General features: G+C 49.8%; 4 protein-coding genes across 12 annotated transcripts; 3 read left to right on the top strand and 1 right to left on the bottom strand.

Annotated features, from left to right (window-relative positions):
* Positions 1-12: 12 nt before the first annotated feature.
* puf (puffyeye) lies at positions 13-14,786 on the top strand. Of its 6 annotated transcripts, NM_001275993.2 has the most exons (21): positions 13-56; positions 136-412; positions 511-1,548; positions 1,666-2,377; positions 2,454-3,363; positions 3,425-4,311; positions 4,371-7,643; positions 7,697-7,883; positions 7,942-8,594; positions 8,656-8,779; positions 8,838-9,025; positions 9,087-9,357; positions 9,424-9,606; positions 9,833-10,232; positions 10,292-10,397; positions 10,461-10,636; positions 10,715-10,901; positions 10,963-11,315; positions 11,383-12,352; positions 12,421-12,758; positions 12,832-14,786. In NM_001275993.2, exons 2-21 carry the CDS (start codon positions 370-372, stop codon positions 13,596-13,598), a joined length of 11,766 nt encoding a protein of 3,921 aa, NP_001262922.1. In that variant the 5' UTR covers positions 13-56; positions 136-369; the 3' UTR covers positions 13,599-14,786. The 6 variants fall into 5 exon arrangements, with proteins under 6 accessions (NP_001262922.1, NP_733022.2, NP_001287508.1 ...); NM_143018.4 differs by having other exon boundaries at positions 13-412; positions 12,859-14,786; NM_170158.3 differs by having other exon boundaries at positions 13-412; positions 10,461-10,632; positions 10,711-10,901; positions 12,859-14,786.
* Positions 14,787-14,890: 104 nt separating this feature from the next.
* Positions 14,891-15,431, top strand: MtnF (Metallothionein F). Of its 2 annotated transcripts, none has more exons than NM_001260362.2 (2): positions 14,891-15,069; positions 15,130-15,431. In NM_001260362.2, exons 1-2 carry the CDS (start codon positions 15,045-15,047, stop codon positions 15,297-15,299), a joined length of 195 nt encoding a protein of 64 aa, NP_001247291.1. In that variant the 5' UTR covers positions 14,891-15,044; the 3' UTR covers positions 15,300-15,431. The 2 variants fall into 2 exon arrangements, with proteins under 2 accessions (NP_001247291.1, NP_001287507.1); NM_001300578.1 differs by having other exon boundaries at positions 14,979-15,069; positions 15,130-15,352.
* On the bottom strand, positions 15,342-24,385 carry atl (atlastin). Of its 3 annotated transcripts, none has more exons than NM_143017.3 (5): positions 24,244-24,385; positions 17,965-18,273; positions 16,686-17,899; positions 16,557-16,623; positions 15,342-16,498 (listed from the first exon to the last, which is right to left on the bottom strand). In NM_143017.3, the coding sequence occupies exons 2-5, from the start codon at positions 18,157-18,159 to the stop codon at positions 16,349-16,351; spliced, it is 1,626 nt and encodes a 541-aa protein (NP_651274.1). In that variant the 5' UTR covers positions 18,160-18,273; positions 24,244-24,385; the 3' UTR covers positions 15,342-16,348. The 3 variants fall into 3 exon arrangements, with proteins under 3 accessions (NP_651274.1, NP_733020.1, NP_001287506.1); NM_170157.2 differs by lacking the exon at positions 24,244-24,385 and adding an exon at positions 19,306-19,765; NM_001300577.1 differs by lacking the exon at positions 24,244-24,385 and adding an exon at positions 19,306-19,465.
* Wsck lies at positions 19,981-22,990 on the top strand. Its single transcript, NM_170155.2, has 3 exons — positions 19,981-20,921; positions 20,984-21,340; positions 21,394-22,990. Exons 1-3 carry the CDS (start codon positions 20,190-20,192, stop codon positions 22,678-22,680), a joined length of 2,376 nt encoding a protein of 791 aa, NP_733018.1. The 5' UTR covers positions 19,981-20,189; the 3' UTR covers positions 22,681-22,990.
* Positions 24,386-24,433: the final 48 nt, after the last annotated feature.

Below are 24,433 nucleotides of genomic sequence, written 5' to 3'. Positions count from 1 at the left end.
CAGCCTGACAACCCTGCCCCTGCCTCTTCGCTCCAACTCTGGCTCTTGCTTCGATTGTAATTGTATATATATATATCCCTACCATATATATATGTCCGAGTGTAGAATTATCATTTTTTTGTTGCCGAAAAACAGTGTTCCGTGTTGAGAGGCGAGGGCGCCATCCTAAATGGCATTGCACGACCGCCGGGAGCGAGCCGAGCGACCAACGAATAGCAAGAAGAGCAAGTGCCCGCAACTCAGACCGTGACTCCGCCAGCGTATCCCAGACTCCGACTACTCTCCATAGACGGCCAGGAGTCGTCGCCGCTGGCAAGGCGGCCCTAACCCCTGGAAGCTACCGATTCGGTGTGCAGCTAGTGGAGCACCATGTGCGAGGTGTGCGCCGACTTCCAGAATCTCCTGGAGCTCTGTAAGTGAAAAGTGCACTGCGAAAAAAAAATAGAATGAAGACGAACACCGGAGCCCCTGCCCCCTGCTTACACATAGTATTCCGAATTCCTTTTGCAGATGAGGTGCGCGTGGCCAGCTCGGATCTGAAGTTCCAGCTGCTGCTGAAGAGCGAGATCGAGACCACCTTCAACTACATCCAGTCGTGGCCGCAGCGTCAGTGCATGTGCCTGTACCGGGACACCAAGAACTATGACCGTTTCAACCTGGTAGTGCAGTCGCTCATCTGTCTGACGGTGCAGCATCTGAAGCACATCGACCACCTCATCGACAACTACAAGCGGCTAACGGCCAGTGCTGCCCAGGTGGTGGCCCAGGCCCAGCAGCAGCGTGAACAGCAGCGGGACGAAGCGTCAGCCCAGGCAGAGGCAAAGGAATCATCCGCGCCAGCGGAAGAACCTAAGAAGGAGGAGCCATCTGGGTCCGCCGGTGAGGAGGCTCAGGGCTCCGGCGACGGGCCAGCCAAAAAGCCGCCAGTTGGCCCCTGCACTCCCCCTCCCCCGCAAACGGCCAATCCTCAGCACAAATCCCACCTGCAGTACACAGAGGAGCCCTGGATCCTGCCCGAGGTGGAGAAACTGTTGGTGCTCGTTTCAAAGGTGTTCCTGCTCAACTTCCCGCTGTACATCGCCCACAAACATGGCATGCACTCTCGGCTGGACGACCTGCAGGCTGAGGAGGCCCACCACCTGGCCCTCATCTGCGATCTTCACGACAACGACCTGCCCATCTATCTGCTGCGGAATGTGAGCCTGTTCTGCAACTCGGGCGGCTTTGGCGCCATGTCGCTGTGCTTCGAACATCCCGATCTGCCAGTGTCCACCGCTCACTCGATGACCGCTGCCGTCTCAAATGTGAAACTTTGGCTGAACTATCACTGTAATACTCAGCTCTTCGTGCCGCTGCGAAGTCGGATACTGCAGTACATGTGCAAGCTGTCGGATCAGAGCCTCCGATCTGCCGCAACCCGCGCGATGGCCGATTTTGTGTGGTCCTCTATGCGAGACCCACTGGATGTTGCTGTCAACTTCGACACCGAAGGATTGGCCCTGGCCTTTAAGTACTTCACATCGACCACGCTAACCATGCGACTGGCAGGTATGTCCTACGATGTTGACATACTTAATTAGGACATTTCGAATAATGCTGAAATATTATATTTATTTATCAATAAATATTATATAATAAGAGTAAATGATTTCAAATATTTTCCAGGCATGGCCCAGATCAACGCACACATTAATCTATTTAACGAGATCTGCACCACCGAAACGGTCAACGAAGTGGAGCTGTTCGGGCAGCGCATCGCGAACTGGCTGACTGAAAATCATATTGTACAGCACCTGTTTGGCCCGAATCTGCACGTAGAAATCGTTAAACAGGCACACGTGCTGCTCAACTTTTTGGCGGTAGAGAACCAGATCTCTGAAGAGGACATCAAGCTGATCTGGCAAGCCACCCAGCTGAAGCACTGCTCAAAGACGATCTTCGACATCCTGCCTTCGCTGGTGAAGAATCTGACCCCGCGCCCGGCAATGCACCTTTACTCCCTCCTTTGCCGCATGGATCCCAAGGAGCACACTGAGCAGAGCATATACATAGCCTCAGCGCTAACAAAACAGCTGTGGACTCGTGATACCTCACGCAGTCAGATGAACCTGATGCAAGACCACCTGCTGGGGTCCAACGTCACCGCTTCCAGCTCTGACAGCGGCAGCATTGAGGGCAGCAACACAGAGGACGACCACGTGGGCGCCGACGACAGTAGCATTGCCAGCGGTGGCGGCGGCGGAGGTGTTGGTAACAAGAGTCCAATCGATGGAGTTACTCCATGCAAGCAGGCCCGGCACAGGCGGCACATCTGTGACCCCACCACCGAGAAGGGAAAGCAAATAAGTCCCGAGGATATGGCCAAAGTAGACTTGGTGTAAGTAAAATAGTTCTTCTTAAAATCTGAAATGTATTGACGTAATAAGTAACACCTATTTTACCAATTTACGCAGGAACAAACGGATTGTGAACATTATCGACAACACAAGCAGTGAAGAGGAGCTGCAATCGCGGGCCGCACTGGAGCTGCAACTGCATCGCAGCCGCAAAAAGACGAGCAACAAGCGACGGCGACAAAAAACCAACAAACAGATCATTCTGCCCCATGAGCTGGTCGAGATTTGGGACGGAGTTGAAGATGTGCCCAGCAGTGACGAGGCTGATGGCGAAGCCGATGGTGATGGCGAGGGCGAACTTTTAGCGGACAGCGATGAGTGCAGCGATGGTGCTACGAGTCAGCTGGTACCCGACGCCGTGCTAAAGCATCTGCAGGGAGAGGGACCTTTTATCAGGGCCATCGAGACCAATATCAATGAGCTGCTCAGTGGTGCCGAGAACGATGGCAGTTACTCATCCCCGATGAGTAACAAATCTGAAAAGAACCTGGCTGACTTCGATGACGAGGACGTGTCGCCTTGCGAGGAGGAGCTGGCCCAGCTGGTCAGCTCCCGCGCCAATTGTTCGGACGTTCCACCAGCCTTTGCAGCCGCTGCCGCCGCCATGATGGTGGCCCAGTCGGCGATGGCCCTTCAGAAGTCTGGAGAGTCGAATGTGGCTGCTGCTGCCGCTGCTGTGGCCGCTGCTGCAGCGGCTACCGGAACTGCACAGCAAACGCTGGTGGCAATGAACCGGCAGGCCAGCGTTGCTGCAGCTGCCGCCGTGGTTGCTGCGGCCAAGGCAAAATCGGACTCAGATGTCGATCTGATGGATGTGGTTTCCGGCGGAAAGCAGCACCATTCACCAAAGGCGAGCCAGGGCAGCTCTACGTCCGGGAGTACACCGGTGCAGCCCTCGTTCAAGCTAAATGATGTCTGCCAGCCCGGAAACACACTGCTTTGGGATCTGCTTCAAGACGATAAAATTGTAAGTTGTGTTGGATTTTCGTTGTCCTTGAATCCTATGTAACGTTAATTTTATCTTGCAGGGCCAACTAGGCGAGTCTCTGGCTCTAGAGGCGGAGAAAGCTCTGGCCACTCTCCTGTGCTTCAGCATGGACCGCCAACTGCGAACGAAATTCATCGAGGGTTGTCTGTATAACGTCGCCAACAACCGGAGTGTTATTGTCAGTCTGCGACTGCTGCCCAAACTGTTCGCCTCGTTCCAACAGTTTCGACCCTCGGACACGCACTCTATGACGATGTGGGCAGAGCGAAATCACCGGATGATGCAGTGCTTTTTCAATAATATACGTCACTATGCGCGTCGCCATGCCGAGGTACTGATCACCCAAAACGGAGAGCAGCAGCAGCAGCAGCTGGGCGGACAACTCTACTCGCACAAGACACAAGTTTCTGTAAGACTGCAGTTCCTATCATCGATATTCTCGACGGTGGGATCCCCGAAAAGCTTCCGCCTAACGCTGGAGCAGCTTGACGCGCTATGGGAGTGGCTGGCCCACGATCCGGAGTGTGCCGACTGCTACTTTTCGTGGCTGCAGGCCCAGGCCAAAGGCGGTGATCAGCATGCTCTGGGCATTGAAGCACTTCAGCATTTGTATTTGAAGAAACTCCCAGAGCTGCGACCCGAGGAGTTCTCTATGGTTGCGTTGGGACTATTTCAACAGCTCTGTAGCTTCGCCCGCATCGCCATGGCCGAGTACGACAATCATAGCGACCAGATCTCGGCGAGCGCCAGTGCCGTTGGCATGTACCATCTTTGGAAGATAGCGTTGCGTGCCCAGAGCAACGATGTCTCCTTGGCGGCCATACAGTACATCAACATGTACTACATGGGTCAACAATTGCGCCTGGAGAAGGAGTTCGTTTCACAGTGTATGGAAAACCTAGTTCAAGCGGCCACGGCTTTGGAAAGGTGAGTTGAAATAAATAATTGTCCTTTTTCATTATTTTTCTATTTCTGTATTCTTTCAGCATCGATGATGAGAATGCTTTGATGCGTGTCCAGCGTGGCCTGCTCTTGCTGAACACCCATTTGGATACGTTCCGGCGTCGATATGCGTTTCATCTGCGCCGCTGGGCCATCGAAGGCAAAGGGATTGGATCGCACAGTAACCTTAAAAATGAGGGAGCGGGTCCACCACTACGAATAGTGCTGCAACAGGCAGGACTTTCGGAAAAAAGCCTTTTGCAGATGCACGCGTGTGACTTAATCGCCGACCTCAAGGCTGAGGTGTCCAAGTGGTGGGAGAGCCTTCAAACTGGACTAGCTGCTCCTGTGCTCGGTCTGCTGCTCAGCGATGGACCGCTACGCATTATCACACAGGGACAGGAATTGACCTCGGATTACGATGAACGGAGTCTCGGAGATGCTGGTTTCAAGGATAACCAGATCGTCTACGTATCGTTAGGTGGACGTGGAGCCAGGCGAAAGGAATCCAATTTGGAGCATCCGTCAATGCTGCCGCCCCCACCAAAGGAGTGTTTGCCCACGGTGCTCCTGCTGCAGCCAAAGTACTTCGAGAAGCTATTTTGCCTGATGCAGACCCTGGGCGATATGCAACCGCAAGCGTCGACTGTAAATCCCCAGCACCACACAAAGGCGCAATTGCTCTCGCGACGCGTATGGGATATCCTCGCCATGCTGCCAACTAATCCGCACATTCTAGACGCCTTTAAGAGTCTGGTTACGGACCTAAGCGAACTCGAGCAGCTTGATGCTGGCGGAGAGGAGGAGCAACTGGCCACCAAGCGCAAGCAAATCAAGCAGAAGTTCCGAGATCTTCTCGACCCGAACAACTTGCAAAAGTTCATGTACTCCCTCCATATTGTGGAGAGTCTGGCCCTAACAAGTTCCAGACGTGGTGAATCCAACGGCAATGTGGCCATGGGAAATACACCGGAACAGGTACGGGTGAAGAAATCCTCGATGGGAAGACGGAGAAATAGCAACGAGCAGCCGCCACCGCCGCCGCCAGAAGTCAAGATGAGCAAGGAGCAACTGTGCGAGCTGGAGGCCCCACTGACGCCCACACCCTCGACTGGCTTGCAGGATGTGGAAACGGAGGCCAGCAGTAGCAGCGGTGGCGACAAAGAAAACCAACCGAAACAACACAGCAAGCGTCAGAAGAAAGGCGAAACTTTTGAACAGGAAAAGGAGCGCCCAGTGGGTTGCTCCACGCCGCCGTCTCCAACTCCTCCGCCACCAGCACTTTCGGTAGTGGAAAGAGGTGACAATAAGTGGAGTGAGGCGTTCGTCAAATGTGGTGGCCTTCGTCATCTGTACGAAATCTTTAGTGAGGGCCAACTACAACAAAGCGCACATCCCAAGGAGTTGGCTTTAAATGAATGGCGACACGATTGCCTGGCCAGCCTGCTGCGCATTCTCTGGCTTCTTGGATTCGAGGAACTGCAGTCGGCGGATGCCCATGTTCTAATGTCACGTCCGCACCCGTTTATGCTACAGTTGATGGAGGTACCACAGTGCCTGACCCGACTCTCATCGATCCTTAACGACGAAGTTCACCAGCAGCATCAGGCTTCTTCGGCCAATCCACTGGTATTCCCCTATCAGTTCCAGCACTTGCGTACTGGCTTTTGGGGCAGGGCCCAGCTCATCCAGTTCGCTATGAACATTCTAGTGAGTTTTGTGCACGCCTCAGCGGAAGCGAGAAGGCTTCTCTGGGCCCCAACTGGTACCGATCACTGTCGATGGCTGCAGAAGTTCATCCTGGAGGATCCCGAACCGGCGGTACGGCGTGAGATATGCGCTGGTCTTTATCGCATTTGCTTAGGAAACGCACATAGCTATCGCCTCTTACTAGCACCACTGCTGCACAAGCTCATCGCCCTGTTGCCATTGGCCGAGCAGATGAGCTCTGGCAACCAGCACACGCAGTTTTTGCTCTCGGAAGAGGGCAAGGATCCCTACGGACCCGCCTGCCGTGACTACTTTTGGCTGCTGGCCAGATTGGTGGATACTCTCTCCCCGGAAATGGTGGCCGAGGAGCACATCGACATTGAAATGCTGTGCGAAAGCATCTCGCAGAGCATTCTCACCCGAGAGTATTATGAACTGCGCCATGGTTACCAGGACGATGGCTTGGTGGGTCTCCTAAATCTCATGTCCAATTTGATCAAGTACGACACCACATTCAAGTACACACCCAAGGCGTTATCCTTTATTGAGCAACTGATTGGCTTCCTGTTTGACATGCCCTCGCCGGCAGATCGCCAGAAGCCCAAGTGCAAGTCGGCGTCGTCTCGAGCATCTGCCTACGATCTGCTGGTTGAACTTTGCCGTGGATGCGCCACAAACTATGCATATCTGCATGGACGTCTGTTGGCACAGCACAAATCCGGACCCAAGCAGCCGTATCCCTGGGACTATTGGCCGCGCGATGAAGGCAGAGCTGAGTGCGGATATGTGGGGCTAACTAATTTGGGAGCCACTTGCTATATGGCCTCTTGCGTCCAGCACTTGTACATGATGCCACAGGCGCGAGCAGCTGTTTTGCGAGTTCCACCCAACGCCGCCCGTAAGCATGGGCCCACACTTCTGGAACTACAACGGATGTTTGCCTACCTACTGGAGTCGGAACGGAAGTCTTACAACCCGCGAAGCTTCTGCCGGGTGTACCAGATGGATCACCAGCCGCTAAATACGGGAGAGCAAAAGGATATGGCAGAGTTCTTTATCGATTTGGTGTCCAAACTGGAAGATATGACGCCTGACTTGAAGCACCTGGTGAAAAGGCTCTTCTGTGGATCCTTGAGCAATAATGTCGTCTCCCTGGATTGCGGTCACGTTTCCCGCACGGCCGAGGACTTTTACACGGTTCGCTGCCAGGTTGCAGATATGCGCAATCTGCAGGAATCCCTGGACGAAGTCACCGTTAAGGATACCCTCGAGGGCGACAACATGTACACCTGCTCGCAGTGCGGCAAAAAAGTACGAGCCGAGAAGCGGGCTTGCTTCAAGAAGCTTCCCCAGATCTTGTGCTTCAACACCATGCGCTACACCTTCAATATGGTCACCATGCTCAAGGAGAAGGTCAACACGCACTTTTCCTTTCCGCTACGCCTGAACATGTGTCACTATGTGGAGAAGACCTTGATGCCGCAGCAGTACAAAGAGGAGCGAGAAAGGCGCCAAAAGGAGAAGGAAGGAGCAGATGGTAGTGGCGATGGGAATGACAACGAAAAGGCAGAGGCCACGCTAGATGACGATATTGAAGAATGCTACGAGTGAGTATTTCGTATTATTTGGTAATTCACAACACTAATGCCCACTTAAATAGGTACGAACTGGTGGGCGTCACTGTCCACACGGGCACAGCGGATGGCGGCCACTACTACAGCTTTATAAAGGAGCGGACGAAGACTAGTTACCATACGCACGAGCGGTGGTTTCTTTTCAACGATGCCGAAGTGAAGCCTTTCGATCCCTCACAGATAGCGGCGGAGTGCTTTGGCGGCGAGATGACGGTAAGTAGTTTGTTACATTGGTTTTCGTGCACCCAACATTTATGTTTTATATCTGCAGAGCAAAACCTACGACTCAGTGACGGAGAAATATCTGGACTTTAGTTTCGAGAAGACCAACTCTGCCTACATGCTGTTCTACGAGCGCCGACTGCCAGAGCATCTGCAGCGCCGGCATTCCGAGCTGCTGGTTACACCCACGCCCAGTCCCACAGTGGAAGAGAAGTCCGAGGCGGAGGAGCCCACTAAAATGGAGACAAGCTCTAGCGAAATCAAGGCAGATGTGGATGTGGAAGTGGAAGTTGAGGAGAAGGACAAGGAGAAGCCTGCGCAGACTGACACAGAATCTAAGGAAACGCCTGCAAAAGAGGAGATCGCGGATGACAAATCGAAGCAGGATGAGCCTGAGGAAAAGAAAATCGAAAAGCAATCCAGAGAGGGCGAAGAGAAATCGGAAACGGACGAAAAGCCCACGGAGATGACGACCGTGAGCACTGAGGAGGAAAAGCAGCCAACAGCCAATTGTGATAATCACCAGCAAAACAACAATAGCAACAGCAAAGCCAGCAACGATCAGCAACCATCCACGTCGAAGGCTGCCCAGAAGCTACAACTATTTCGTCCATTGTTGAACAAGGAGCTCGAGGATTGGATTTGGCAGGACAATCGACAGTTCCTGCAGGATCGCAACATTTTCGAGCACACATATTTCAAGTGAGATTCGTTATACTTTATCGCATTTCATTTTACCACAAACCATGTTTTTTTTTCACAGCTTTATGTGGCAGATATGTGGGCACATACCCCAATCATTAATATCAGAGACGGACGTCACCTGCATGGCAGCCAAGTTGTCTGTGTCCTTTTTCATTGAGACTTTTATTCATGCTAAGGAAAAGGTGAGTTAATCCCCTCAGCAAAGCTGTAGGTGTGTGTTTTAATCATACGTCTTTGTAGCCCACTATGGTGCCCTGGGTGGAGCTGCTGACCAAGCAGTTCAATGCCAGCCAAGAGGCCTGCGAGTGGTTTCTGTCGCACATGTCGCAGGAGCCCTACTGGCCGGTCCAGGTGCTAATCCAGTGTCCCAACCAAATGGTGCGTCAAATGTTTCAGCGTTTGGTAATCCATGTCATCCAGCAACTACGGTAAATTTAATAAATTACATTAAGATTCGTTATGTTTATTAAACAATAATCACCTTTCCAGTGCCTCACATGCTCATCTGTATCTGGAAGTGGAGACAGACGAGGATGACAAGGAGTTAATAGGCCAAGCCTCTTGCGTCACCCGTTTCATTGGTTCGCTCATCTCGCTCCTGGAGCACGGTGCCCGAGCGAACCTGCGGCACTTGTCCGAGTACTTTGGACTGTTGTGCGAGTTCTCACGGATGGGAGATGAGGAAGCCATGTACTTGCTGCGCATCGGTGTACTCAAGAGCCTGGTCGACTTCTATCTGGGTCACAAGCAAACAGACAGCGTAAGTTGATCAAACCATTTTGCGCATACCATCCTTGTTTTGATGTTTCATTATTCCATCGAGCAGATAGACATAAGCTCTGACAACGAAGACAACTCCTCTGAAGAGGCGCTGTCCGTGGAGAAGATGCGTCCGGCCTCGCTGGACAAGATGATTGCTCTGTGCGCCAGCCTAGTGGAAAGATCAAGAGGAGCCGACTTCCGGCTGCGACTCTCGCCCAAAGACTTCTCTGCAATCGCCGGCGGCAAGGTTATACTCAAAAAGCTGGAAAGCTTTTAATCAATCAAACAACCATTCAAGCATGCCATATCCAATACCAATCACCTAACCAATCCATCCAGCATTAACCCGTGACAAAATTTCCAAAAAAACAAAAAATCAAGATAAAAAATTACATTTAAATTCCATTTTTAATTGTTTTTACGTGTGTTCAAAGTTTCCTACATTTTTGTCAAATTTTGCTTATATTTCGTAGGGTTTTCCATTTTTGTACCAACAAATAAAGGACGGCATTAATCCGCACCAGACAAAGCATTTAATACACGCGCTTTGTCGCTGGGATGAGCGCCTGGCCACGCAGATCATTGGCATGCTCTTCGCGTCGGTAACCAAGCACACGGAGCTGTGCGCGCCATTCTTCAAGCTGCTAACTCTGCTCACCGAGACGCAGGGCGGTCCAGTGGGCCTGCCTTGTTTCACCCAGTTGATCCTGCCACGAATGTGGGACGCCGCCGAGTACTGTCCACAGTCGGTGCTCGACTGGCTCTCGCTGCAGGCCACCAAGAACAAGATCGCCCACGCCTGGATACTTCAATCGGCCGAGAAGTGGCTCGAGCAATTCCTGCTGGCCCACGATAACACTCGTGTTCGGAACGGTATGATATCGGCGCTAACCTCTTGGGAGATCCTGTTAAATGGTCGGGTTTTATTACAGCTGCCGCCTTTCTGCTGGTGGCACTGGTACCCTCCCAGCCATTCCGGGCCAACTTCCGCGCCCACTCGCAACACAAGCTGCTGGCCCTCAATCCGCACAGTTATCGGTAAATTGTTTGGAATATTGAATGATCTCATATGCGATATATTAAATACCTATGTTCCCGCAGCGACATAAATAGCGATGCCCAGGCGGTGCTGCACCAGGTGATCACGCTGCTCCTGCGATTGCTGCGTCCAGCGCGCGTCTATGCGGATATCGGAGCCCATGGCACGACCAAGCTGACCGCGTACTTTAATCTGCTCAGCTATTGTATGGTTTCAAAGACTGAAAAACTAATGGCAAGTTTGGCAGCAGCACTTCCTCCTTCTTCCCGATATGTTCAGCACTAAATTGTTCCACTTTGTTGCCACTTACAGATAGGTTCGTACATGCGCTCCCTGTGGGAGCTGTTCCATCCACGCCTCTCGGAGCCCAGTGTTCCGGCCCATCACAATAAGCACGCACTATTAACCTTCTGGCACCACTCACTGGTGGACTGTCCGGAGAATGCTGCCCAGGTGGCCAACTGCCCGGAGATTACGCGCAACATTGCATTTAACTATATACTGTAAGAATATCAATACTTACGACTTGTACTTAACATGATTAGCCCGCCTCTTAACTCCTAGGGCCGATCATGATGACGCGGAGATAGTCACCTACAACCGTTCCATGCTGCCCGCCTATTATGGACTACTTCGTCTGTGCTGCGAGCAGAGCCGTGCACTCACACGCCAATTGTCCCAGCATCAGAATCTTCAGTGGGCATTTAAAAACATCACACCGCATCCCACGCAGTACGCGGCCGCCGTGGACGAGCTTTTCAAGTTGATGGCTCTGTTCGCCACCCGTCATCCGGATGCTAGTGAACAGGAAAAGCTTGATGTGACCCAGTTTAGGAGGGCTGTGATTGTGTCCTACACCAGTAGTCTGGATGCACGTGTCTCTTGGTCCACGCTGATCAGTGCTCTTAAGATACTCGGTAAGTGGTTTACTTAACTTAGCTCTAGGAATATGTCCAACTCTGATTCATTCCATTTCGTCTACAGTGGACAATGAGGAGGACCGCACGATGGTGATCTTCAACGGCGGCATTGAGATGTGTTTCGAGGCGCTGCACACGCTACATTCCATGCACCACGAGGCCACCGCCTGCCACGTGGCCGGAGACCTATTCGATCTCTTGGGCGAGATGCTACTCCTCCTAGCCACTCTTCGAACCCGCACAGACAGTCCTGCTCAAAAGAAGCAGCAGCAACAACAGCAGCAGCTGGAGCAACAGTTGCAGTTGCAGCAGCAACAGATGCTGCAGAAACAACAGCAGCAGTCGCAAAGCCAAACGCAAACACCGCAGTCGCCGCAGCAAAAGGAAAAGCAGCTGCAGCAACAAATGCAGCAGCATCTGCAGCTGCAACAGTTGCAGCAAATGCAGTTCCAGCAGCAACACTTCCTGCGCCAGCAACATCAACACTCGGCGCTGGCAAAGGCACTGCCGGATGCAGTGAAGCGACTGGCTACGCTACTCAACACCTTCAATTCGCCAGAGATCAGTCGCATGGCCTTGGAGGTGCTCAAGGAGCTGGTGCGCAATCCCAGCCTGGAAACCATTAGTATTCTGGCGCCCATTCTTATCAACTGTCATCTGTCCGTGGCGAATGCTCCCAATGCGATCGGTCCTCTGGGACCGTACTTTCCGCGTCGCGGTGCGAAGCATACGCCTTGGCCATTGGGAGCCAAGAACTCACCCCGTCCACCGCGGCCCATGGTACAGATGTGCATCGCTCTGGCTGAGCTGACACCACGCGGTCTCGATGCCGATTACGACGTTCAGGTGGAGTCCTTTTACCGACCCTACCATGACTTTATCGATGTCATGATGCGCATGTGCGTCAACACGGGCACTCTGAACGACACGCTAGTCAAGCTGCAATGCTTGGTGGCCATCGAGTCCACGCCGCTGCACTTCACCTATTTCCCCAAATTCTGGGTGGGCATACACAACAATGCTCTGACGCACAAGTGAGTATCAGATGATCTTTCTAAATATAAGAGATATTTAAACTATACTCTCCACGTCTTCATTAAAGATACGTTGAGCTGCTGGTGAAAAATCAACTGTTGGTAGAGTACCTTCACAATGTCCTTAGGGACGAGCGAAGCATGTTGAAGGATGCCTGCGTTCGTGAATTTCTGGAGCTCTATTATCACAAGGTTGCCGCCCAGCTGCCAGTGGCCCGTATGATCTACACAATCAACTATGGTATGCACTCCAAGGACGACATTGATGAGCTGTGTGGCGATCTGTTCGCCATCCGAATCATTGCCCAGGCCACTGGAGTGCCGGCCTCAGTGCGCAAGGAGTTGCGAGGATCGCTGAGGGCGCTTCAGAACAAGAGCGAGCGGTTTAGGAAGGAATCGGAGAGGGGTATGTTTTGCATTACCATTACCATTTTATTTCTAAGAATAATGGAACTACTTGAGTATATTGAAATTGATAGAGCTATCATCATCTCCCTATTTGCCAGATCCATTTCCGAACAAGAAGCAGAAACGTGACTCGCAAAAGATCAAGGAAAAGGAGCACCCTCAGCCGGAGAGCGAGAAAGAGACCTCAACGGAGAACGACAAACCATCAGATGTTTCCATGGAATCCAGCGGTAACGCGGAGCAAGCAACGGACAGCACAAAACCACCAACTCCTGCAGGCAGCGACGATGAGCAGATGGACAAAACTTCAGTTCCCTCGTCCGATGACGAGACAGAGTTGGAGGACGAGCTGCAGCCGACGCCCAAGCGCAACAAGAAGGCTTCGAATAAGAAGACCGCCCAGGATCGTGTCAACGAGGAGCGCGAGAAGCGACTTATCACGCTGATCACCATGGAATCATATATCCAGAGCATTTTTGCCATCCTTAAGAGAGATGCCAGTGTCCCCAGTTCGGGAGCGACTAAGGAGCCCAGTGAGGAACCGTGTGGCGAGGCATCCACTTCGGCGGCTGCCGCTGTAAAGTTATCTCGTCCCAAAGGAGCCTGTACTCCGCCGGAGCCAATTACCGACGTAAACGATACGCGTTGCAACATAGATACTGAGACAGAGGCGGAGGCGGATGAGCAATCTCCAAAGACGAGCCAGACAAATGGTAGCCAACAGAACGAATCCCCGCCAGCGGCGACCAGTGCAGACACTGCACCCGCGAATCCTTCACCAGCTCCCGCGGCCGCCGTTGCGTCCACATCCCAGGCGGCAAGTCCAACACAGATTTAGTTGTCATTCAACGATTTGCTCAGCATTTTGTTTTTCGGCAAGCCATTGGACTGATAATGGGCGCCGGCGGCTGACCACGGCTGAGCTCCTAACCTGTAAGAATTTTGTGGCCAAAGGTCCATTGTTAGGTAACACATAAGCAACCCAAGGTTGGTGCTAATGGTTGGGTTTGGGTGCGTACCCGTGCACACAAACACAAAAAATAAGAATCAGTCTAATGGCAAATCAGAACGCCACAAGCTATATAGCTCCCATTCCGATGTTCGTTTTCGATGAAGTGGAAAGTGCTGGGAATTCGGCTGCCACGAAAATCGGAAACTGGTTTTGGGGTTAATAGATTAACTAAGTATCTTATTAACAAATAGTAATGTAACACACATTCAGTCCCGACACGCGAACAGCCCTTACATATATTCAATATATAGATATAAATGTAACTAACTTAAGACTACCCAGCACGCAATGTTTCCCACACAGAGAAGCGAAACCCGTAAGAAATCCCCTTTCAAATGGATGGTTAAAGTAAAGTTCCCAATTTGTTATGCCAAAAAAAAAAAAAAAAGAAAGTTAAGCAGTTGAATCAGAGCAGCATTAGGACTACAAATTAAAAGTTTGAACGAGAGCGGTTGAAGAAGATCAATGAAACGGCTTACGAGACGCTAATATCTATATATGTTGTATCCATTAAGTATCATTTTTAAAAACGATGCTACGAACATTTGCTAACCAATTTTCCTCGCCTTTTCCCACGCCCCTAAGCACCATAATGGATACGTTAGAAATGAACAGATATTATAATTATAGAACCTAACGAAACATTTTTAATATTGGATGATGTGTGTTAGAAAAAGAGTATGTCATAATCATTTTCAATGTAAATCGCATAACGCAAACCGATCGAACGAAAAGTTTTTAGTTTACATCCGATAATGATAAATTGTAATGTTTAGCACGTAAGGAGTATAGAGAGATTCGTTGTCCCACGTGAAACACAAAAGGACAAAAATGATAACATTAACATAAAGTAACTAACTGGCCAGCCCCGCAAAATGGGGCCGCATATATTGATAGTTTTAAGCAATCCCGAGAACGTAACGCGATCGTAATTCACACAATGTAATGTTGGAGAAACGAACGATAAACACAAACCGAAATCACACGCAAACGCAAACAAATCATGAGAATAATAAGTTTAAATGATATGTAATTGAAACAACTGGCATTCACTTGGTATTCACTTGGGCGGGCAATTCGATTTTTCTGCAACCTGTTGCCTTTCGGGTCGAGTGTTCCATTCCGGATGATGATGTGACACAACAAGCATGCGCTGCCGTAAATGTCAAATTCCGGAAAATAGCCACCCCAAGAATCAGTCTGTGAAAATTTAGTGTACCATTTGGATTGGAAATTAGGAAAACGTATAGTTTCATCTTAAAATTGCTCAAAATGCCGTGCGTTGGTTGTGGAAAAGGTGAGTTGCATCTCGATCAAAAGGAATCTTTCCCAGCAAATGAAAAAAAAAATAATCCAGATTGCAAGTGCACGCCGGAGAAGTGCTGCGAGAACTGCAAGTGCCAAAAACCCGGACAGTGTGGATGCAATCCGTCGAATGCCAGCTCCTCGGGCGGATGTTGCAAGAAGGATGGCGGCGACACAGCGGGCGGCGATGCCAAGTCAAGTTGCTGTGGCTCAAAGAAGTAAAAGCCCAACCCCCCATTGATGTCAGTATTGGAAAAAAAAAATACGTTTTTTCCATTTATTTTTCGATGGCCATAACTGCTAGTGAGCTGTTATCATTAAATACATTTATTGTTTAATCGAAACAAAACCAAGAGTTCTATAAATTTTACTGCACAAGATAAACTAATGACCTATACCAGCATTGCTCCTTCGCGTTGAACTTTAATGGGTGGCAATGACTTCTATTTTATTTTCTTCGTGTTTTTTTGTTTTTTTTATAATTTTAAATAACAAAAGGTGGCAAAATGAGGCGCTTAGCAAACCAGCCAACAACAATGTGCACTCTGTTTATACATAGATTGCTTATGGAATTCTATACCAAAGATGAGATAAGATGGAAAAGGAGGCGGGTAGGTGGGGGGAGTACGCCTTGGATGGAAATTAAACAAATTAAATTCGTTAGCGATTTCTTTATATTACAGCGTTAAATTTCATATATCCGTTTCAGACGCATATCGTTTGTAAAAAAACAATTTAAAATTTCACTTTTCAACAGACACGAGCCACTTACTAATGATGCACTTACTCTTAAATATACGTAATATAGACCATCTACACTTCAATTAATGCAATATAAAAACAACTTCCTTTAAGGGCAATTAATAGCTAGACGTTTGTGTTTCCGGTTCTCACGCACTATAGAAGGGTTTAGATTTATACAAATTAGAGGGGGAGTCGTCCTTTCGAAAATCGAACCATTCTACTTGGTCCATGGACACCTAATTGCGCTTCGCTTTGCGCTTCTTGCGACTATTTGGCGCCTGGGAGGAAGAGGACGGGGTCGCTGGACTTTGGGTGCTGACTTGGCCCTTCTCTTCGTTGCTGCCGCCGAACTTGCGCCAGATGTTGTGAATGAAACCGTCGGCCTCGTTAATGTTGTTGCTCCTGTTTGATTTGTATGCCACATTGTTGTTGTTGTTATTATTATTGTTGTTGTTATTGGTTCTTGCCGACGGCGGCTGCGACGGCACCGGCTGCTGCGTTTTGTGCTGCGCTCCTTGGGCGTATTCTCATGACCGCTTCACCTTGCCATTGGACGCATTCACCGAGGTCTGGGAGCGGTAGGAGGCTGCGCCTCCGCCGACAGCCATTTCGGTCGCATGAGTGGCAACATGGTGGATGCCCTTCTCCATGCAGCCGTGATAGATGGGTCGCATGAACTGCAAGCATAGCGTAGGTTAGTACACGAACATCTTCGCTAGATTCCCAGCTACTTACTTTCTCCCACAATAGCGTTGCAAAGTCATCCAACTTGCCGCCAAAGTCGCTGAGCTCTCCGCTATATCTGGAATTGATAAAACATCGTTGGCAAAATTATCATCAAAAGCTCAAGCTAAATCAACCTACCTAATGTAGGCCCACAGAGCCAGCGTTAGAAGCGCCACACCCATAACCAGGTTGCAGAAGTTGGCGAACGTATAGAGACCCACCAATCCAAAGATGCCGCTAAGGATGTACATGATGACGGCGCAGGCGAAGTACACCGCCGGTGTCCGTGCTGCCTTAAAGATGTTCTTGCTCTCGTTGTGTGCTTGGTAGTTGGTGAAGACCTCCTCAAGATCATCTTCCAGTTGCTTGCGGAATTTCTCGGTGAACTCCTCACCACCCATCTTGCGCTTGGCGGCGAACTGGAACAGTGCCTTGTCCTTCACCCGCAGGTGCTCCGTCTGGAGATGGGCGGTGCTTAAGTACGGCCGCGTTCCACCGCACACCTCCTCCATGAGCTGTCCGTACAGCTCCTTGGCGGCGGCCACGGCAGTCAAATGGTTAGCCTCTGCGGTGGCCACCAGCATGCTCTTCGGCTCGGGCAGCTCGTTGCCCTTGTAGATGTTCATGTACGATTGGAAGTACTGGATGAGATCGCGGGCCCGCACCCGCTGTCCGCTGATCTCCTTGTAGACAAGGTTGTCCGGTGCCAGCAGCATGGGCACCAGGGAGCGCAGGCTACTCTTAAACTCGGGCGTGATGTCCTGCAGCCGACCGTCAAATTTAGGATTGGTGGCCACATTGAGACCTGGATGGGGCATCAGGAAGCAGGCCACCTCCGTGAAACAGGACGAAATGTGGCGACGCAGGGACTGTAGTTCTGGGTGCTGTTTGTCGGACACCTCCAGACGTCGTTTCAGAATCTTATCCCCGCCCAGTGCACCATATTCCGCCTCGTAGGGAAAGCTCCAGTCCCGGACGAGGAACTGCAGACGCTGGAACGGCTTTTTGCCGGTGTCGGCCAGCGCGAGGCGACCATACTCAGTGAAGAGCTGCAGGTGCTGCAGGTCGTCCTCCTGGATGTTCTGTGACAGGTTGTATATCTGCACCGAGGACAGCATTGTGCTCAACGCAAAAACGGTGGCACAATCGCGCACCGTGCTCTGGCTGTCGAAGGCGCCCTGTGTGTCCAGCAGAATGATGGCTATCTTGTCGCCGTTGGGATAGTCGTGCAGGAATATGTCGGACCACATGAGAATGCCGGTGGTGTCGCGCTCAGATCCGCCGCGCCAGGAGAAACCCTCCAGCGGATCTGATTCGCCTCCCAGCCAGTCTGTCGCATCGTGATGCACATACTAAAATGTTCAAAAGAGTGTGGTAAATGGAAGATGCTTGCAGTGGCAGCAATTTCAAGACTCACCTTTGAATACATATAGCGCAGAAAAAAGTCCAGCAGGAAGCTCTTGCCCTTTCGGAAGGCTCCAGCCACGGAGACAACGCAGACGAACCGATCCTTGACCTCATCCCGCATTAGGACCTCACTCAGCGCATCCTCGTTGAGCACAAATGTGTGCTCCTCGGAGGCGTTGATCACCTGCACTGCCGATCCGCCCATTATGGTGTTTGGAATCCTTGTCTGCTATTCCGTTTGCTGTCTCTGTTTTACCGGCTATTTTTGCCTCCGTTGGGAAATTCTTTCTTATTAATCTTTTGGATTTCGACCTGTCAACTGCAAGCATAAACAGACAGCTAGATAAGTATGGAGAAAATGTCTGCTCTGTTTTTCAGCGATTTTTCCATTTCCGGCAAAGGGAAAATTTGCGAGTCTAGGCCAACATTTAATTGCGCAAGCCTCTGCGCCGTGAGTTCATTTAAATTTGGCACAGCCACGAGACACGAGCGACGGACAGAAAGGCCTGCAATTATGAGAGGTGGCCAAAAATAAACCCAAACATGCGCTGCTCCCCGATCGCAGAAGATGTCAACGTCAACCGAAGGGGCAGTGGGGCACTATGTAAGCGGATTGTTCAGGTGCGTGGGATATATGTACATATGTATGTATGTACCAATCTATCCGAGGAATGGTACTTGGTAGATGTGTAATCAATCAGTAATCAATGTTTAGATACAACCTTACCATTCAATTAGCATATGGCAATCTGGTTTTCAAACTATAGTTGTTGCTTATAAAATCAACTGTTTTTAGGAACAAACTAAACAGATTCGGCTGAAGACACAAGTATACAATTTAAAGGCATATGGTTTTGATTGTCACTTTAGAAACTACGGCTACTAAATGATAAGAAAACCGGTTTATTACTACTACTACTGACTAAACTTTCAACATTAAAACAGATTTCACGGTGTATTTTACAGCCCATATGGAGAAAACATATTCAATTATTTCAGATACTCAAAATAACTTGGAAAGAAATTCATCGGAAACCGGTCTTTCGGTGATTTTATTGACCTTATTAAAGTTCTTGATTGATGTGTTGTTTTTTTGCAACACGATCACTTATTCATTTGTTCCTTTTGGGTTTTATCACACCAAATGGCGAATGTGTACTCAAAGGGTTTCCAAATCGGGTTAAACGAATTCAGCACAGTTGACTGTTCGTATGTAAGCCGTAGGAAGGGAACACATTAAAATTAATTTCGTTAGCTGCGTTGTGATGACGTCGACAACTTTTGTCGCGCTACGCAGTTTGACCACTTGAATTCTAATTAGAAACGCAGCCAAAACAAGTGAAGAACATACCACATTAAGACAAGAGATCGGTGGGGAATTATGCCACACTCCCGATTATACAGGCCACATAAAAGTTATGCTTGCGTCTAATTGAGTCCGATTCGGATGCGGAATGGGAATATGAATATAAATACACGACCAGCGCGACCGTCAACCAAATCAAACTGCAAGCACAACACGCAAGTCACCAATGAATCGGCTACCTCAAAAAGAGAGCGAAGCGGTACTCTCTCTTTTCCGATCAACTCTCATTTGCCGTCGCCACATGGCAAAATAGGAATAGACACCGTGGTGGAAGGGAGGTGGGTAATGCAATTGGTCCGGCGGCAGCTGCAACGTTAGCAAAATCGCGTCTGTCCAATTAACACATTGCCACTTAATTAAGACCAACTGTTGTCCGAGACTTTGGCGCGCTGAATGGGAATTTAAAATTCAAAATAACAATCACATCTGGCAATGCCGTTTGGAACCAGGCTTGTCCAGCAGGTGTGTGAGCGGTGCCGCCAGATACGGACGATCTTCGCAACACACCAGTTGTCCCACTTACACTTGCAGCTTTTGCAACTAGCGGGCGATGTAAACAAAGGTGTTGGAGAGTAACAGCAACAGTTGTGCGGCCTGCGTCGACGTCGGCAGAGCGATTAGTCAACTGGAAATGGAAACACGGTTGCCGAGAGCAACAACAACGGCAGTGGAAGAAGAAGCAGCAGCAGAAGCGCTTGGAAAATGTTGAGCGGGGAAAAAGAATAAAAGTTTTTAATTTGCCTAAATTGGCTGCCCGTGAAAAGTGTTTAATTGGCAGTCCTAGCCCCCAAAGAAGCAACAGAAAGCCCAGGCGGATATCAGTCATCCGGCGTGCAGGAGCTTAGCTGCTCATTCGAGATTTGCAAGCCATGGAATGCGGTTCACACAGCGGACACCGCCCAATTCCGATTTGGCTTTCGAGCTGCCTCGTGGCCATGTGCTTGGGCCTTCCGCTAGGAGCAGCTGTCCCCCAGGAAGCACCTGCCTACTACTACGTTGGTTGCTACACGGCACGAACGGATCTTCTCCATGAATCGGTGTACGCCAAGACACCGCAGACCTGCATCGAGATCTGCGAGCATCAGGGTCACCACTATGCCGTGCTGGCCTCCGAGAAGTGCTTCTGTGCAAATGTCCTGGAGCCGCAGGAGCAACAGGATGAACAGCTCTGCAACACTCGCTGCCTGGCCAACAAAGCGCAGTATTGTGGCGGAGTTGGTGTGCACTCGTACTACTCCACCATACTGACCAAACAACCGGGTCCGCATCATCTAAGAATCTCGAACAAAACGGAGAACAGCCTGACCCTTAGCTGGAATGCGTACGAGGCGAGGAAACTACTCCTGGCCGGCGGCGCGGAGGCAGTGCTTCCCAACCAGCTACTGGACAACTTCCTGATCAAAGCTCAGGTCCTGAAGACCTACTCCTCGTTGCCCGCCTTCCCGCAGCCTGAGTTTATGGTGCAGAGCACGGAAACGCAGTTTGAACTCACAGACTTGCATCCCGCCACGCTGTACAACATATCCGTGAGAGCCATGTGCAAGGATGCCCAAGTAGGTCAATCTGAATGCGGACAGGCCTCGATAGAAGCCACCACGGAGGTTGGTAATGCTTGAATTCTAACGAGAATCCTAACCAATAACATTACTACTCCAAATTTCAGGTGGGCCTTCCAAGTCCCGTGCCAGCACAGCCGAAAATCCTCAGCCGGACTGACCGCACTGTAACCATCGAGTTGTCGCCCATTCGGAATGACAATGGACCGCTGAGCAAACTGCTCGTCATCGTGGAATACGTGGACAACGCCCTGAGTCAGCCATTCGATGCCCAGCTCCTGGGCAGCTGGCAGCAGGCTCAACAAGATGGAGTGCCCTACTACATAGCCGCCGAATTGGACTACGATCGACCGGAGGACAATCGCACCCGGCGCTTTGTGGTCGGCGATGGCAAGCGTTACGGACGATTTACCAATAAGCCGTTGGATCAACCAGATGCACATGTCCACATCAGTCTCGGATTGGTGAGTAATGCATTAAATTCGAATGAATATCTCTGTAACTATTTATATTCTAGGTGAGCACACTGGAGGGCGTTACCAAGACGATGTACAGTCGTGGAACTCACGACCAGCATGTGACATCCCTAGACGACTTTAGTTACGCCACCTTTGAGAAGGGTCAATCCTCGGTGGTTGCCCTAGCTGTCACCTGTGTGATCTTCGGCTCCTGCCTCCTGCTCAGTCTTATTGCCTACTTCTATCTGCGCTACAAGACCTGCCGCGGGCGACGATTGACTGGTGGCAATACGCACGAGATGACGCTGCAAACGCCCATAATCGAGCGGGAAAATAACGGATACCTTGTGGAGGACGATCCACTGCCACACTCGCCGGAAAACTTCAAGCAGCAGTTGCAACAGTTGGTGGAAGGATACGAACGGATACCAAGGAATGCACTACGACTAAATGTGAACGATGTGATCGGAGACGGACGCTTTGGTGAGATTATAACCGGAAAGGTTTCCACAAACGATTTTGCCAGAGATTGCACCCTGCACGTGCTCTGTCTGGACGATCTGAATGGTACTACACAGGCACAGTTGCTGAGAGAACTACGTCAGTTGTCTCAATTGAAGCGCCAGGAGCATTTGCTAGATTTCTATGGAGTATCAGCAAGTCCCGATTGGTTCTACCTAATCTTCGAGCAGCAACGCATGAGTCTAAAGAGAAAACTGGTGGAGAGTCGCCTGATGGCACCGTCGCCACGCTTGACTTCCCTCTCTGAGCAGCTAGTGCTGCAGTGGATCTACGAGCTTGCCAGTGCCATGAATTATCTATCCAGCTGCCAGGTGGTGCATCGACAGCTCTGCTCGCACAGCGTCTTCGTTACCAGCGATTTCAAGCTAAAACTGAGCGTCTTTGGACCGCTGCCCTACATGAACATTGCTCGCCAGCAGCCAGACCACAACCGGTGGCTGGCCCCGGAGGTGCTGCGCCATCAGCATCACCATTCCACCCGTTCTGATGTCTGGTCCCTGGCCTGCGTGGCGTGGGAATGCTGTGCCCTTGGCGGTACTCCCTATGCCAATGCAGTGGCAAGTAACCAACAGCTTCTAGAGGCCATTCGGGCTGCAGTGCGTCCGGCGCAGCCAGCCTACGTCTACGGGGATCTCTACCAGCTGCTGCTCAACTGCTGGCAGCTGGAGCCGAGCGAGCGGAGCAGCTGTGAGGACGTGGCCTTCGGAGTACGTCAGCTGATGACCTCACCGCGTCATGCCCTCAGCTTTGATCGAGTGGCCGGCGGACTAGACACCCTGCCTCCGTACCTGCCGCAACTGGAAGCCGTTGCTACGATGGGCTGAGGTGCAGCCGAATAGTATAATTAGCTTTAGTCAGCGAGAGACCACATTCGCATAGAGTAGATTTCGGTTCTGAGTCACTGCTGCTAAGAGAAAACATCACTTCATTTCGATTTTAGATGAGTTCACTTTCAGTGTTCTGAAGAGAAAATAATTTGTTTTAGAATTTACACATTGATTTAATAAAGCTCATAAATTGTTATTATCCATATAATATTAGAAGTGAGCATTTATGAAACACAATTCGATGTTTATTGTTAATACGCACAAACTTCCTACAAATAAAAGAGTGTTCTATGCCAGAGCTTATCAGATCTATAAGGTAGTTAATTGCTTATCTACAACCCGAAAGAAAGGAATCGACTTTCCCCCACGCGAAACAAAGTTCAAGCGAACGTGCTCGATGGAGAGCGCGATAGATAAAAGACTACTGACAGTCTGGCCCCCAAAATTGTGTAATAAATTGAGGGATCCATAGCGAATGGATCTACCAACAGACCAGCGACTGTGATTCCCCCGCCGATCGCTGATGTTGCACAAACCAGACAAAAGCGAAAACTAAAAGCAAAAAAAAAACCAAGGGAGAGAGCCGCGAATGCGAAACTTTGATCGCTGGCGAGCAGCAATTAATAATAGAAAATAAACGGCGGTGTTGCTTAAGTGTGAGTGGATCAAAATTGACGATTAATCAGTTTAAAGGTCTTGCATTGCATCTATTGTTTGTTATGTTGTTTAAGAATTAATTAGGGAAATTGTTGGCAGCAGCCTAGATGCGGTTACATGCATTATTAGTCATCCGAAATAGTAGGGCACTTTATGTATGTATATTCCATTGGTTTGGACAATCATCTTATAATGAAGCTACATAGCAAAAAAAAAAAAAAAATCTAAATCTGTGTATATTCTTCCGATATGCACTTTTCAAATGAAATGTTCAAAATTCGTTATCAGTACTTAAAATTTCTCACTATGTACAAGCTTATCTCGGGATCCTTCCCAAAGAAGATAAGCCATTGTTTCTCTTGTCGACGTGTAACTATTGGATCCACCAAAAAACCCAAAGCACATGGCTCACCCGGAATTTAGAGCGACTTTCTTATAGAGTATATGGTAAATACGGTAAATGAAGCGCAACGATATCCATAGCGACTTTTGGACGCTTACCTTGCCCGCAATTCAAGGTGAAATGACGACGAACAATTGAAGTCACTGAAATGTGTATACATTCCGAGCAAATGGGCAATTATTATTAATAAATCGAGCTGAATGGCTGCTATCGGAATTCAGGGGCTTCGACTGCCGACCATGCTCATGAATATGTGGAAGATGATGATGATGATGAGGTTCATCCGGTATTGGCCAACTTTGCGAGTGTTTTGCATTCGCCTGGTTAAATTGTTATTGTTTTTGTTACATATACACACATGGAGATTATGAGGAATCCAAGGAAACTGGTTGCTCACACACGCACACCAACGCACTGCGACGGAGCCACTCACGCACACTACCAAATGGTCGGCTAACTGCGCAAATAATGCGGCTTCTGTGTCGGCCTTTGTTACTCACTTTACTTAACCATTTACATCGGACACTGGACTTCACTGCGCTGCGATTTTTCGACACTTTGGAAGCAGAAAAGTACGTATTTTGTTTGTGCTCTGCCAATGGTGTGACCGTACACCGTTGGGCGAAAAATCACCTATAAGTGTGGGGGTGAAAATTCATTAGCCAACACTGAAATGCTTATCGATAACAT

Source organism: Drosophila melanogaster, chromosome 3R (assembly GCF_000001215.4).
Source record: "Drosophila melanogaster chromosome 3R".
Taxonomy (NCBI): Eukaryota; Metazoa; Arthropoda; class Insecta; order Diptera; family Drosophilidae; genus Drosophila; species Drosophila melanogaster.
Note: the sequence above shows the minus strand (reverse complement) of the source record. Positions and strands in the feature narration are given on the sequence as shown.